We start from the raw sequence: 14,412 nt of genomic DNA, 5'->3' as shown, positions 1-14,412 counted from the left end.
TTAGTGTTTATTTATTTCTATGAGAAAGGAAAAAAGTTTGACCTAGGAGATCTATATGTGGCAATTTGTAACAGAATCACATAGCTTATGTTTAGGAAATCATGGTTTTGATTAAGAAGCAACCATTTAGTTCCCACTGTTTTATTAAAACAGACATTAGCAGATAATAGAAAACACATTTAACACTGTAGGCTGCATTTAGCTTGCAACGTCAATAAAGTTATTTTGAAGCTCCTTCCTATTTTGCACTTACCACAGCTCATGTGAATTGTTTTTTGCTTTTACTTTCTAATAAACCAGCTCTAGACTTACACATGGATATGGGTGCTGGTCTCAGTGACTCTAAGTTAGTTTTATCCAATCTATCCAGATTATCCAAAAGTGAATTGCTGCATCATCTATCCACCTTTATAGAAAATTTAAGGTTTGGTTTTGTTTTGTTTTATTTTTATTAAAGGAATATGTGATGACTGAAGCATGTAAGTCACTGATTTTGCATACTAACTGAGCTGTCCTGTAGAAATATCTGGCTACGGAGAAGAAACAAAACAACTTGAAAAGAGAGATGATGAGAAATTGAAACCGCCCAAAGAAGTGCAGAAGCCTTCCTGTTGCCAGGGGGTCTAGATTACTGCCCTGAAGATCCATGGATGTTTTTTCTTCATGCACCAATCTACCTGCTGTAGATTCTTTGTTTTCTCTTCCACTCATATGGCTGACGAATCAACACGACTTGAACTGCTTTATAGCAGCTTGTGTTTACTTCACACATACCTTAACCTTCCTTTTTCTCCTCCCACTAACACGCACACACACACACACACACTTCCAAACAGCAACGACAGGCTGTCTCTCTTTGAATAGCACATATGCAGAGTTATCTGGTAAACTCTTCTGGTTTGGGTCCTTGACCTCTTGATTGAGGTCTCATTCTGCTTTTACGGCACTTAACAATTTAACTGTGCACTTACTAAGTAAAAAAAAAAAAAAAAAAGTAAGTGCGTAAAGAATTCAATGCTCTAAGAATGGAAGAAAGTGTAAGACAGCAGTGTGCTAGAAACACTCAGAAGCTGTAGTGGCGTCTCTACAGTTAAGAACACTACAGTTAAGAGCTTCCAGTGCCTCTGCAACTGGCATTACACCCTTGCCCAGTTTGGAAAAAAAGAAAAAAAAGAAAGAAAGAAAAAAGCCCATCTCTGTTCTCCTAGAATGGCAAGTAAAAGCGAACGGTGATGACCTTGAAGCTGTTTGATTCCTTTGGTTGTTTTTTAACCAAGAGGATATGTTAGAGCACTTCAAATAAAATTCTTTTATTAAGAGATGCCATTTAGAGAAAAGAAACACTTCTGCATAACACAACAGCAATTTAGAGTGAGAAGAAACTATCCAGTTTATCTGGCACCAGGGTAACCATGAACTAAAATGTCCAATCAACATTTTTACTTCTAGCCTAAACCATTTTAACAGGTGAAAAGCAACACCTCCATTTCCTCATCTACATTGTTACCCCACTTCTGCCTGAACAATCTTCCTTCTATCCACAGGTAATTTCACTATAAAACATTCCTTTTATTTTTTGCCTAGTGAAAATCTATCACTACACAGACAAAGCCTGGGAATCCTACAGGTATGTGCCACGTGAGCCAGATGGATATCAGAGGAAAAACAGATGACTCAGAACTTATTCTGATATTTTACGCAATTTTGATTCATGTGTTCCTAATTTGAGAAGCAGACTCTTTATGGTATTGTTATGCAGATTTCTGCTCTGTCCTATGGAAACTAAACAAGCAAACTTTCCTATCTCATGTATGACAGCTTTTTAAGAGAAAAAGAGTGTTTTTGAAAGATGCTGATCTTCACGTAACTAAAAATATAATGGCTTCTCAAGAAGAACAGGACGTTACTGTATTTCTGCATAATGCCTGTGAATCGTGTTATTATTTTCCTGGCCACTGAAAGGATCACAGACAGAAACAACAAAAATAGACATTGCCTTCAGACAATGAACCCTCCCCTTCAGTGGTGTAACAGAGAGAAAAACTTAAAAAACAAAGGAACAAAAAAACTATCATAGGGTAACGCTAATCTCCAGGGGTGATGGTCATTTGGAAAATGAGGAGGCAATTAGTACTGTAGAAAAGCTTTTGACTATTGCTAAACTTGTGCTAAAAGGACATGTGTTTTAAAACAAAAAACAAACAACAACAAAAAAGTCCAGTACACACACACACACAAGTCACTTCCCAAAGGAAAGAATGAATAAAAGAACAAACTACACGTGACGGATGTGTGTCACATCACTTTGGGTACTACTGGAAGGTGATCACACATTTCAGTGGTGAGAGCAGTATGAACATATGTAGAATAATTTTTACCGCCTCAGGCATTTTACTGCCAACAAACTAATACAATTTCGTTGTAGAAATAATATAAACAATGGACTATTTTCATCTTAACCTCAGTGGATGCAGCAGCATACATTATTTAGTAATGTCTCCTAATGATTGGGTACTAAATGCTCCACTGTTATCCAGACTCTACATGATAAAATATGGCAGGAATGCCAGAATGCTTAGCAGTATTTAAAACAGAGAGAAAGGGCACATGTAACTTAGACAAGTTTTTTAGGTTTCATGAATATAATGCAGCTAAGGCAATTTACACAGCAATCTAACTTTTTAATTCTGAGCTACTAGAACACTTCTTTTTTCCAAAACATTTTAGTTTAATTCAAAACACAGTTGATCTTTCAGCACAACTAAATGGGATATTAGAAGCATGTATTAAGAGGCCTATGTTTCCACGCCAGCCTTGTTTGTAAAGTATCAGATTAAATTTCAAATGTGCTGTGACTGTGCCCTATTTGTAGACAAATTCACTAATATTATTAAAGCTTATTATCACTTTTACTTAAAGCAAATAATCACAAACTGTCAGCAGAAGTTAAAGAACTTGGAAAGTTAGAAAAAAATCGATTTACCTTTAATCTTCTTGTACTTTTTGTACCATCTCCCAAACTCCTGGCACTTGGTTGCTGAAACATTGGCATAGTATGTACTATTTACAATGGATGAAATCATACTCTGGAAGTACAGAAAAAAAGACAAAAATGATTTTAAAATATCTCGCCTAATTAGAAATTTTTCCGGGGTAAGTGAATGACATGCAAGTGCATTGCATGTCATCCATTTTTGCCTTTAAAACCAAAAAGCAGTGCCTGATGAGTACACAAAATTGGTTTTATTCTCCATTGTAAATCCCCGAACATAATTACTCTGGTTCACTTATAAAGCAAAAAAGATGCAGTACCAGCCGGAGGTGGGGACAGTTCTGCTTCTACTTTAATTTGTACTTGTGATTTTACAATATCTAAACTTTAGTTGCATAGCAAAAGTTGGTGCCATCCTGGTGAACACACGCTCACTGCACCTGGGTGAGAACAATCGTGATTTAGGCACCAGATCCTAAAGGTAAGATTAGATGCTTCAGCATGCATAATCCAAATAACGCTTTTCAGATGTCTCTGTTTTGCTTCCAAATGCAGTGAGACCACACAGCCAAGAATGAGGGAACATCCGTGCTACTCGCTACAGAACAACAGTTAGGCAAATAAGTTAAATTAATATAATTTATAGAAACATGTGATTAGCCCTTGTGTGAAAAATCACCCATAAAAGAAATTAACAGTGCTATTCAGGGTGAAAGTAACTATGCACACTACAATAGAGAACAGCCAGAAACCACAACAAAGATGAACAAAACTGAAGTATCACTTGCTTAACCACTGCCACTCTCTCTGCTCTTTGTGAATTCCCTTTAAATGACTCTCATTGCAAGCCAACTGGAAGCAGAGAGGAACAGAGCTGTTCTGCAGCACCTGATACCCATAAAACGGATAGTTTATATGTGGGATGTTTCTGCCCACAGGGTGAGAAAGACTCTGGTTACTGGCAGTTTTTCTTTTTTTTTTTTTTCTCCTTCCTTCTTCCATTCTGAAGACAAGGCATCTTTTTAGAAACAACATTTTGCTTTTCCCTCCTTAACTCTTCCAGGGTCAAATCACTCCCAGCATGTGTACAAACTCAAGCAAGGAAATGCAATCTAAAACCACTAACACATGGGAGCCAAAGCACCTTCTCCAGAAATCACAGTTTTCTTCTGTCCTCCTTCTTCGCTTAATAACAAAGCTCAGAAAAAACACTGGCACATTGCATGACCTTTGTGCACAGAGATGAGATAACTAGCATGACCTCATGACTAAAACAAGATATTTACCATAGGTTCAAACTCTGGCCCACAGGCTCCTGCAGGCTCTTGAGGAAAATGGGATCTACGCCATCTCTTCTCTGTAAAGCTACAAAGCTTACACATTGGCTTACTCAATTTTAACAATTTTAAAAACAAAAACATCCCCTCCTCCCTCCCAGATTTATCCACCCTTATAACAAATTCACTGCAGTGTCATGCAACTCCAGTTGCTCCTCAGTCCTGAGCTTGTGGGACTTAAAACACAACGTGAGCAAAACTGAGAGACTTAAGTCTACTGATTGGTGCAGGCTGGTTTCATTCTTCAACACGTAATTTCACTTTCAGTAAAGGGGATCTTGTGCCTTTGCACTTTAACTTTTCCACTTGAAAGCTGCTCTGGTGCAGTGCAGTAGAGCTGGAAGGCTATAAAGTCAGAGCCTTTTTAAGTGGCGACTTCAATTTCTAAAACCGAGATTCAATTTTCTAATTAAAATCAATATTTTGAGACATAAACCTAACATTGTGGTAGTCAGCAACAATTCCTTCCCCATAAATCCTCCCTTGTTCTGAATCACTTTAACAAGCAGTAGTATTGTGAAAGCATGGTACTATGCTAGCCTCTGCTAAGGAAGGATTTTCAACAAAGTTGAGCTAACTTCCATTTTTTTTTAGTGTCACTTTAGTTATATTTCCAGTCACTTAGGGAAGGTGGGAAAATTGTTTAGGTCTGTCTACATAACAACCTGGCTTTTCTGGTTTTCTTCCCCAAATCCTCTAGCTCTACAATAAATTGACATTAATGAAATTGTAGGGCTATTAAGTACCATGGAATATATTAACCCATTAACCTTTATTTGAGAAAGCAAAGCTTAAGCTAAATAGTAAATTTAAGCAATAAATCAACCACTGGCAAAAAAAACTCAGGACAGATTCTGTTCAGCCGCTTGACAATACAGCAGGGGAAAGAACCGTAACAACTTCCAGACTACAAAAAAAAAACCAAAACAACCCTCATTATTAAATTGAAAGGGACCCTAGGGGTATTTCTATCAGGAATCTTGATGAGTACGCAAAAAGGGAATACATAATCCAGAAGAGAGTGGCAAAAACAAACAAACAAACAAACACCACTCACTAATTGCAAATTTCTAAATAGTGCATATTTTTCCTGGGAAAATCCTTAACAAAGGTATAGATTATACGAAGTAGCAGATATGTTTGGTAGGTGTATGGCCAAGACAGCCATGTCAAAGGAAAACTTCTGGGACTTGAACCTGAGAAATATCCACATAAAGAAAATTTGGTGCAGAAAGTTCAAGGAGAAAAATATGCTTGCATCCCAAAAAATCTTGCTCCAGCAAGGAGACAAAATACATGGTCAGCATTGAAATGAGTTACGTAGTATACAGGAGAGACAGAGGTCTCTATGCAAAGATGGAAACGCTGAAGTAATTGGATTTCCTTCTGCCACACACACTCCCCCAACCTACCCTCCTTCCTCTCAGCTTGGTTAACTGGGATTTATTTGTTTGAACAGCAGCCTTATGCTAAGGGTAGCTAAGCTGCAGCCACATAATACACCTAGCAGAAAAAAAGAAAAAAAAAAAAACAGAACAATTTTAAATCAAAGTGAATGATTACATTTCCCATTAGCGGCAATCAGAATCCCCATCTGGGCTGCATGGAGAGCTCATGCACTGAGAAGCAGAGACAGAGAACCGTTACGGATGGGAGCGAGAGCTCCCCGCGCTGCCCCTTTCCACTTCTGTACTTGAGGCACTGTGAACACATTAATAAGCAGCAGCATTTACTCTGCAGTTCGACTCCTAAGAGACCACTCTGCAATTTGCTGCTGTCAATAATATATTAACCACAAGGGGGTTGTAATGACATTTCACATTTGGCACGATATTTTTCTAAAACTGATTTGGGAGAAGGAATTGTATTAGAGGCATATTCAGATGATGGTAATAGACAGTTCCTATACAACCTTCCGTTGTATCTTTTGCATTTTTTGAGCCAAAACAAAAGAAACTAAAACTTTTTATAGCAATAATAATAATAAATACTGAATTCTTGCAGTCCTGGTTCAGGGGTTAGTCACTGCTCAAGGTGACTCACAGCTGCACTTAAAAGTCAGCAAGCTCAATTTTCTATCTCTATTTAGCTTTGACCACTAAATAAGTACTAGGGCAAGGATTCTTGCTGCTACAGTCCTGCCATCAGTAATCTTGTTAATATCTGTCATACTGAGGTTATGGGAAGAGTAAACCAACTACAGCATTTCTACCTGGTAGGCTTTGAAACTCAAGTGGGAGGAACAAGACCTAGACAACAAATGAATTCTGCATATGAAATGATGCATAGTTTAGTTATACTGCATATTGAAGAAGACTGGGCAGAGACAACCATATGCTGCAATCATCATTAGCTGACCAGATTCCACAGATAATTCTATTTAAAGAAATTACACTTAAACTGTGTGAAAAGAAAAATACTTCCGTATTCAACACACTTATGCTCTGTGCATATCTCGAGTCGCTGCTACTCCTTTAGTAAATAAGGCAAGTTACGCAGCTTTTGCTTATCCAGCCTTTCCATTTGTTTTAGATCTGCAGACCTAACATGACTAAGGAAGGTGAGGAACATTTTCTGCCGGAAAGCAATTCCTACCTATTGCAGAGACCTAAATTCTGCTCTGTAACTCACCTCTGTACCCCCGTGCTTTCCCTGGAGTTGTAGTCATAAGACAGTGAGGCTAATTTGTGTTAAGTTACAGATAGAAAGAATTCTCTTGGTTCACGGAGGCTTTGGATCATGAACTGCAGGATGAGTGTACAGTGTAACACAAGACAGGCAGTTGGATGCAATGGATTTTTTAGCAAGCAGGACTTACTGATGTTTTGACTTTTAAAAGATACAACAAACAGATTAACATAAGATTCTAATGAAGTTTTTAGAAGGCAATATACTTTTTGGTCCTAGCAAAGTTGCTTGGTCTGAGTGCTGAAATGTTTTTCTGTTTTTGTGCGAAGCAAGGAGGCTTCAGTCATGAAAACTTTTTGAATCTCTGGTTATGACAATCCGAAGTACAAATAGAGCTCATGATATCTGTAGGAACCTGTCTGTCTTAGACACGACATTGCTGTCATTTATAAAGCAGTCATGGAGAACAAAACTATGAGTTTTTGTTCTTTTTTAAAGATAATTACATCTATGTTTTTATTGCTGTTCTTTAGAAATTGAGATACAACTGTTAAAAAGGCATACTTTTTATCACAGTTGGAAGCTGATGAGAGCTACATGTGGGTTAGTAGGGGAGGCAGGTCCTAGTGCGAAGAAGCTACTCCGAGCTCACCCTTGACAATTGTCAGTCCTATTGAAAAAGCTTCAGAAAAATATCTAGATGAAAACCCTCTGAATATTTGAATAGAAATCAACCAATTCTTAATTTCCACCTGACAACCAACTAATAAAACCTGGTATACAAATAATCTTTTCCATATTAATTAGAATTTCTCCTTTCTAAGGAAAACAAGAAAATAATTCAATATTCATGGAATGGTTTCCCCCTTTACTAAGCCCTTTACTGAAAAAGAAAAAAATGTTGGATCTTGGAAATCTGTCTTTCCCTAAGCCTGCTAAAAACACTGACCTGTGAGAGAGGGCATTCTTTGGCTAATGTGCTCTGATTCATCTCTTTGAGCAGTTCCTTTAAGGCATTGCGAACTGTGGCGTGGTTCCACTGCTCTGCTGGCAAGTCTTCCAACTTTGAACAACTGTCAAAACAGAAAGCAGAAAGTAGATACAAACATCACCTTCACAGATGCTTACTCTTTGTGTATGAGAGCCATAGACCTTTAAGCAGCGAGCACAACTTTATTGTTTCCTGCTTAGCCAGCTCATCAAGGTATTTCTCTCCTCTTTCCCCTCCCCACCAAGCCCAGCTCCCAGATGTGAAGTTCAACCAAAAGAATAATGGTACATGGCAGGAATAGCAGTTAGTCCTACTATGATACTGTGTGGCATAACCATTTCCTCTGGGACGGACCTCGTAGAGAGCAAAGAAACTCTGTGTAAAGCAAGTCACAGAACCAGCTGGATAAAGCCATCCTCTCCAAACAAAGATACTCCTGCTGGGATAGAAAAATAAACATATATGCCGCACTGCCACTAACAAAATCACTGCAAAGTAAGGGTCCTCACTGTGTGGAGCAGTAGGTCTGAAAAATGAATTTCATTGTATACAGGTTCTTATACTGCCCTCATCACTAAAGTATCTGAGAGCCCTTCAGAAACGCATTAAGCCATATGCCCAACATCTGTCACATGCAGTTCATTCTCACTTTCATTCTATAAAAATTGCACACGTAGTAAACCTTTTGTCTGTGTGATTTGTGCCTCTTCTAGTTTAACAAGCTCATGGTCTCTGTCTACATACATGGGGACAGACCAAAAAACGTCAAACATCAACACCAAAAAGTTGGGAGAAGCTTGTCTTTGCCATCGATGCCTGAGAGACTTAATGCATGCTCTCCAGTAAACTGAGGTGGTTCTGCTTTGTGCCTATAAAGACAGGCTTTACCCTCAGAGCTGAAAAGTTCAGTTGTGCTTGAGGAGTTCAAGTAGTCAATGACTATCTTTATCTCAAAGTCATGGGCTACCTTTTATTTACACTGCATCTTCAAGCATTTTGAAGATAAAGAATGAGACCTTGATCTTGGGCCGATACCCTCTGGTAATACCAACAGGACAGTAGACTAGGTGGGCTCCTGGTAGCTCATACTTCTGAGGAGATGAGTTACTGCACTCCAGTTTTACAGCAGGTACAGACGTCTAGATGCTTTCACAACTATGCTGCAGAGATGCAGCCTAGGTGAGATGATAACAGTATATAAAACCAAGGAAAGGCCTTTAAATGAGAACTGGAAACCCCAAACCCCATCAGAGATAACAGGAAAAAAATGTTGTTAGTTGTGAGCTTATCATTAGTCAGTGAGGAACCAGCTACTTTCAAATTCCAAACTGAACTGAACAGTTGGTAGATATGTACCTGCCACCAAAGGATGCTGACACACTTCACAATGGAACCTTGTTTTGTTCCGGTTGAGCTTCCAGGAACTGTATGCAAATTATTCCAGGCTGTTATTTTCACCTTTTTCCTCTGAAATCTCCTGGCCATAAAGCTACAACTGACCATGCAATGTAGGCTTATCGGCACTCCTAGGGAGTGCCATGCACTCCCAGGGACCTGCCACGTCTCCTTGCACAGGCACCAGTTGCTGTTTGAGAACTCTTCTGAAGAGCAACAGAGAGAAGGGGGGGGGGGGGGGGGGGGGGGGGGGCAGGAGTTTTGGAAGGGAAAGCAAGTAAGTGTAAGAGCATCAGGAGGTTTTGCTTTGCTAGTCAGAACTAGCATTTGGGGAAGGAAAACATTTTCCAAAGGCCAAACAGATCTGCAGTAGCAGATCCCTTCTTCATCTTCCTGCTCTTCCACTGGGAAGACCACTGGAGAACAAAGGAAAGTCAAGAAGCTCCTCTCCTCTCCCATCTCAGCAACTGGCAGTAGAAGACCTGGCTTCTCACAATGTAACCCCTGGAAAAAGGCAAGGTGTTTATTTTCTGTATAAAATAAGGCCTCAACAACCTATTAAATCAGGGATTGTAGCAAAGTCTGCCTTTAAAGCCTCATACCTTTACTTGGCTTTCTGTTCCTCTCTCTGCTACCATATTGCTGCTTCAGAAAATATAAAATATCAGTTGGAACATGCACCAAATAGCTGTCAGCTGATCTGCCCTTCTCTTCATTTTTCTTTCCCTTTCATCAAAAGACTAGAAATTAATGAAGACAGGATGTGCTAATCTCTATAGTAATGCTGTAATCGACAGAGCAGCTCAGAGAATAGAGAAGGACAGATGTTCAGAAACACCCACCTTTGTAATTGGATTTTCAATGTCACAACATGATAGACATCTTGTAGCATGTCAGCTACTGTCGCATCTGGTGCATCAGTCACATAACTGAGAGGAAGGGGATTCCACCTCCCGAGCTTGATTATTCCTGAAAAGAAAACAAAACATTCATACTTTACATTTTACTGTCTGTTTACTAAACCCTTTGATAAGCTTGTTTGTTCAGGAGATTCAAGATCTGCCTTGAGGTTTATTGCAATCTTGCTCAAAAAGATGTTTTGTACTGACTCCTGAAGCAAACTATGGGAAACAGTAGGAATAGACTTCAAATTCTTAGCAGAGACTTGCTGACATGTTCCTGGCTCTTAAATTACTTCAAGGAAGCACAGGACGCTTCCTCCCATCACATCTTTCATCATCCTACTAAAGTCTGCTTTTCTAAGTTAGAAGAAGCTTTAAATACTCTGTGGTCTTCTGCAGTCTCCAAAACCCTTCTGTAAATAAATGAATTGGTTTTGACTTGAACAGGAAAATTCCTATGTGTGGGCTTTCAGCACAGTTACAATCTATTCATGGTATGATTGCCAGTGCGGATGGATGGCACTGGAAAGCCATGAAGTAGGAAGAGTTTACTCCCAGCTGCAAGTTGCACTATGCAGACAGTTGCTTTTCTTTGCAACAAACAACTGCAGGCTGCTGACCACAGATCCAAAATAGCAGGGGGGAGGAGGGATGTTTTAAGTCCTGTTTCTACTTCTGCTCATTCTTTAATAAGGATCATCACCTCTTCTGGATGGGCTTGTCACAAAGGCTATAAACTTGGGTGGTAAACCATTTGGGGCAGAGGTATTATTTCTGTTCAGACCATTGCAGAGGGCCCACCCCCACCAAAAACAATGACTAATACCCGGGAATGACTTCCAGGAAGACACCAAACAAAAAAAGCCACAGTGCTACCTTACATGAAAACAGAGCAGCTCAGCCCTGCTCTGCAGTACATTACACATTACAACTGTCACTTTTATTTCCTCTTTCACCATGTTGGCATCGCCCCACTGCTCTGCTCACATAACTTTTCTTAGCACAGCCCTACAAGGCACCCATTGCCTTATCTCACATTTAAACCAATGACTTTTGAGGTCTGCTTATATATTCTCTGATCTTCCCAAAGAGTATCTGCAAGCCCTATTGTCAGAAATATGCTAATACATGAGAAAACCACTTTCTCTCTGATAACAGCAGCTCCAAGACACCTTTTTGGGTATCTGGAAGGATCCTATGATGCTAAGAAATGTCAGCCCTCTCCTTCTCACATTCTACTCTCAGATCTTCACCAGCTCTGGAACTAATCCAATTGAAATAAATGGCAAAGGCCTTTTATCCTTATCTTTAAAGCACAATTGTAAAATAAATAACACATCTGAAACAGTAAAACAAAGCTTCTTGCATAGATACAACAGGACACAATATGATGAGCACATGAAATACTTGCTGTGGACTATTTTTTATCTCATTCCTACACAGGTTGAAGAGGAAATAATTATAGCACAACTCCTTTTCTGTAGCACTTAAATGCTTGCATTTACCATGGACATACTGATTTGCAAGGTATTCTATCACCACATATTGAGAGAAGCTAGAAGAGACCTAATTCATCTTCAGTGGTACAAAATTTCACTGCAACATGCTAGTACAGACGGGCTAATGTTTCAAGAGCAGATTAGAAAGCTTTTGGCAAGGGGAGATCTTGTCCAAATGAAATAAAAAGTTAGCTACTATTGCTTGATATCCAATGCTTGAAAATGGGACATAAACAGAATAAAAACATTTAAATGATGCACTGTTTCAGTATTAAGATTTAACAATCTGGTGCTGAATATGCTGCAGTATAAATAGTGCCTGGACTCAGATCCAGTAGAGTAACACACAGCACTCATTCACAGTACCGTATGTCTCCAGTGCTGGCTCCTTGAGTTATACTCCACTTGCCAAGAAAAGCTGTTTTTCTTAAGGGGATAGTTTACTTAATGTTATCTCTGGTGACAACAAGAAATGCATATAGTACAGCATATATTAGTCATGAAATGAGCATCGAGGGTCCACTGAGTGAAATACATGCTGGGAAAACACAGTTTAGCTGCTGACTTTCTTCACCCCCTTCTGCTATATAATAATTTAGAACAAAATCACCTAAAAACCCAAAAATCTATACCAGCTTCACAGAACACTTGGCTTCCTATGTTTAACCACGCCAAGTTTTCATGTAATTGAAAAAATAAGCATCATATGTACCCCATAAGTCACATCTAAATTGGTAATATTTTACAAGAGGCTTTATTTTTCATTCAATTAAGGAAAGCGCTCAGAGAGCGTACCATCTGCAACTGCTCGGCCCTGGCAATGCTGGTGAGAGACAAAGAGACAGTAGGGGGGCCACTGAAGTTACCAAAGGTGTCCCCAAACTAGAAAGTACAAAGAAAAAAAGAAAAAAAAAAAAACACAAAATGCAGCTAGAGAGCATAAAGGGAAATACTATGCAAATTGTTTCACAGGAAATGTCTGCTACTACTGGAAGTTAGGTAGGCTTTTTTTTTTTTTTTTTAATCCTCCTCTACAACTGGAGAGGAAATTGTTTTGGCTGGATTTAGACAAACACAGGTGTTACCACAATGCTCTGTGCCTCTGCACGTTAACACCTGCTGCAAGTCCTTTACTCTGTGTTACAGCAATGCTGATGTACGCTATTTTTTCAGCCGGTGTGATACAACGTGTAAATTTTTTTTCCAGAACACATTAAGCTGGTCCAAACGATAGCCAGAAGCCATGGTTTCCATCCAGCTCCTCAGCAGACTTCACAGGTGGTTTATTTCATGGCTCCAGCACTGTATTTAGGGCAACTCTTGGGCTGCATTTGGGAAGATGATACCAGCTTGTTGAGCAAGTCCATTCTCAGCACGCTACAAGGCATAGCTCTGAATGTAAAATCTTAGCAGAATAAAATATTGCCCCCAAGGAGGTCCCTTCCCATCCAGGACTGCTGGGTATTGCTAATGCAACAGCATCCCGAAGATGGGAACAGCCTGGTAGCAAGGAGTCCCTTCCACATACAATTTTTTATGGCTCCACTCAGTGACTCCAAATGGCACAGTTCTGAGTTTTGATGAAATCACTTTAACTGGCTAGACCGAGCATTTATCCCACCATGACCTGAGACTTAGAAGTGAGGACAGAAATGAGCAAAACACTGTATTTTAGTAATGAATACACTACTGCTCCAGGAGTATTACTCCTCTGACAGCTCCAGACCTTCAGATTAGACTGCTCAGGAAATCTGAAAGCACACCCATCATGAATTCACAAAACTCTCATGTTAATGAGTCTCATTGTCTTTCTTGTATCAATGACCTTTTGAGACTCTTCTCCTGCAACAGTTTTTTTGGAAGGGAAGTTCAACAGATTTCAAAGCTTACATGGTCAAGAAATGGCTGTACACAACAACAGCTCTCAGAAACTCATGAAGTAATGGTTGAATGTAGCCCAGGCCAGCTAGTCAATTAAATACGATAAACAGACCAAACAGTTTTCTCAAAAGAAATATTTTAGAAGGCATTTTCTACCCATGCTGACTGCTGTTTCTTTAACAGCATGTCCTGCTACAGACAGGTCTTTTATTAAATTTAAGCCTCAGCAATGTGTTCACTTGCCATTGAAGACATACTCACTGCTGTTTGCTTTACTAAAATGCAGACAGGGAAAAAGGACAGCAGCCTAATTCTAAATTTGTGCAACTCCCTTTACCCACAAGAATGCTATAACAGACTAGCAGCAAAATTCTCAAGGGTCTCAAGCTCAAGTCTCAAATTCATACACAACAACTGCTGCAATTCACTGCTGCTCTTCCACTTTGGCCAATGATTTACCATTGCGCCAGAGTGCTTTCAATTTAGTTTAATTTAAAATGCAGCTACTTTGTATAAGAAAGTCGTAACTGTGCATGTGAGAGCAATACAACACATTGAAGAAAAGGCTTGACCAGCTACATCACAACTGGCTTCTATGCCTAGCAAAACTTGTCACAGGATCTTTATGACCTTTATTTTTAAAGTATCACCTAAAAGAGTGATGAATCCAAAGCACTCGGATTACTCCTAGGACTTCATGCTAATGAGATGCGAATGGAGAGGCTGCAAAGTTGGAGCTAAAGCACACTTCTGGAATAACAATGTTAGGAGCATTTAATAATCATAA

At 39.3% G+C, this 14,412-nt stretch overlaps 1 protein-coding gene across 1 annotated transcript in view; it reads right to left on the bottom strand.

The window, feature by feature from the left end:
* Nucleotides 1–14,412, bottom strand: part of SATB2 (SATB homeobox 2) — a 132,260-nt gene that overhangs the window by 67,099 nt on the left and 50,749 nt on the right. Inside the window, 3 exon segments of the mRNA XM_040561371.1 lie at nt 2,984–3,086; nt 7,907–8,030; nt 10,186–10,312. Coding sequence (XP_040417305.1) covers nt 2,984–3,086; nt 7,907–8,030; nt 10,186–10,312 — 354 coding nt within the window.

The sequence above is a fragment of the Cygnus olor genome, chromosome 6 (assembly GCF_009769625.2).
Source record: "Cygnus olor isolate bCygOlo1 chromosome 6, bCygOlo1.pri.v2, whole genome shotgun sequence".
Taxonomy (NCBI): domain Eukaryota; kingdom Metazoa; phylum Chordata; class Aves; order Anseriformes; family Anatidae; genus Cygnus; species Cygnus olor.
The sequence above is the reverse complement of the archived record's forward strand: the minus strand, read 5'-3'. Positions and strand labels throughout refer to the sequence as shown.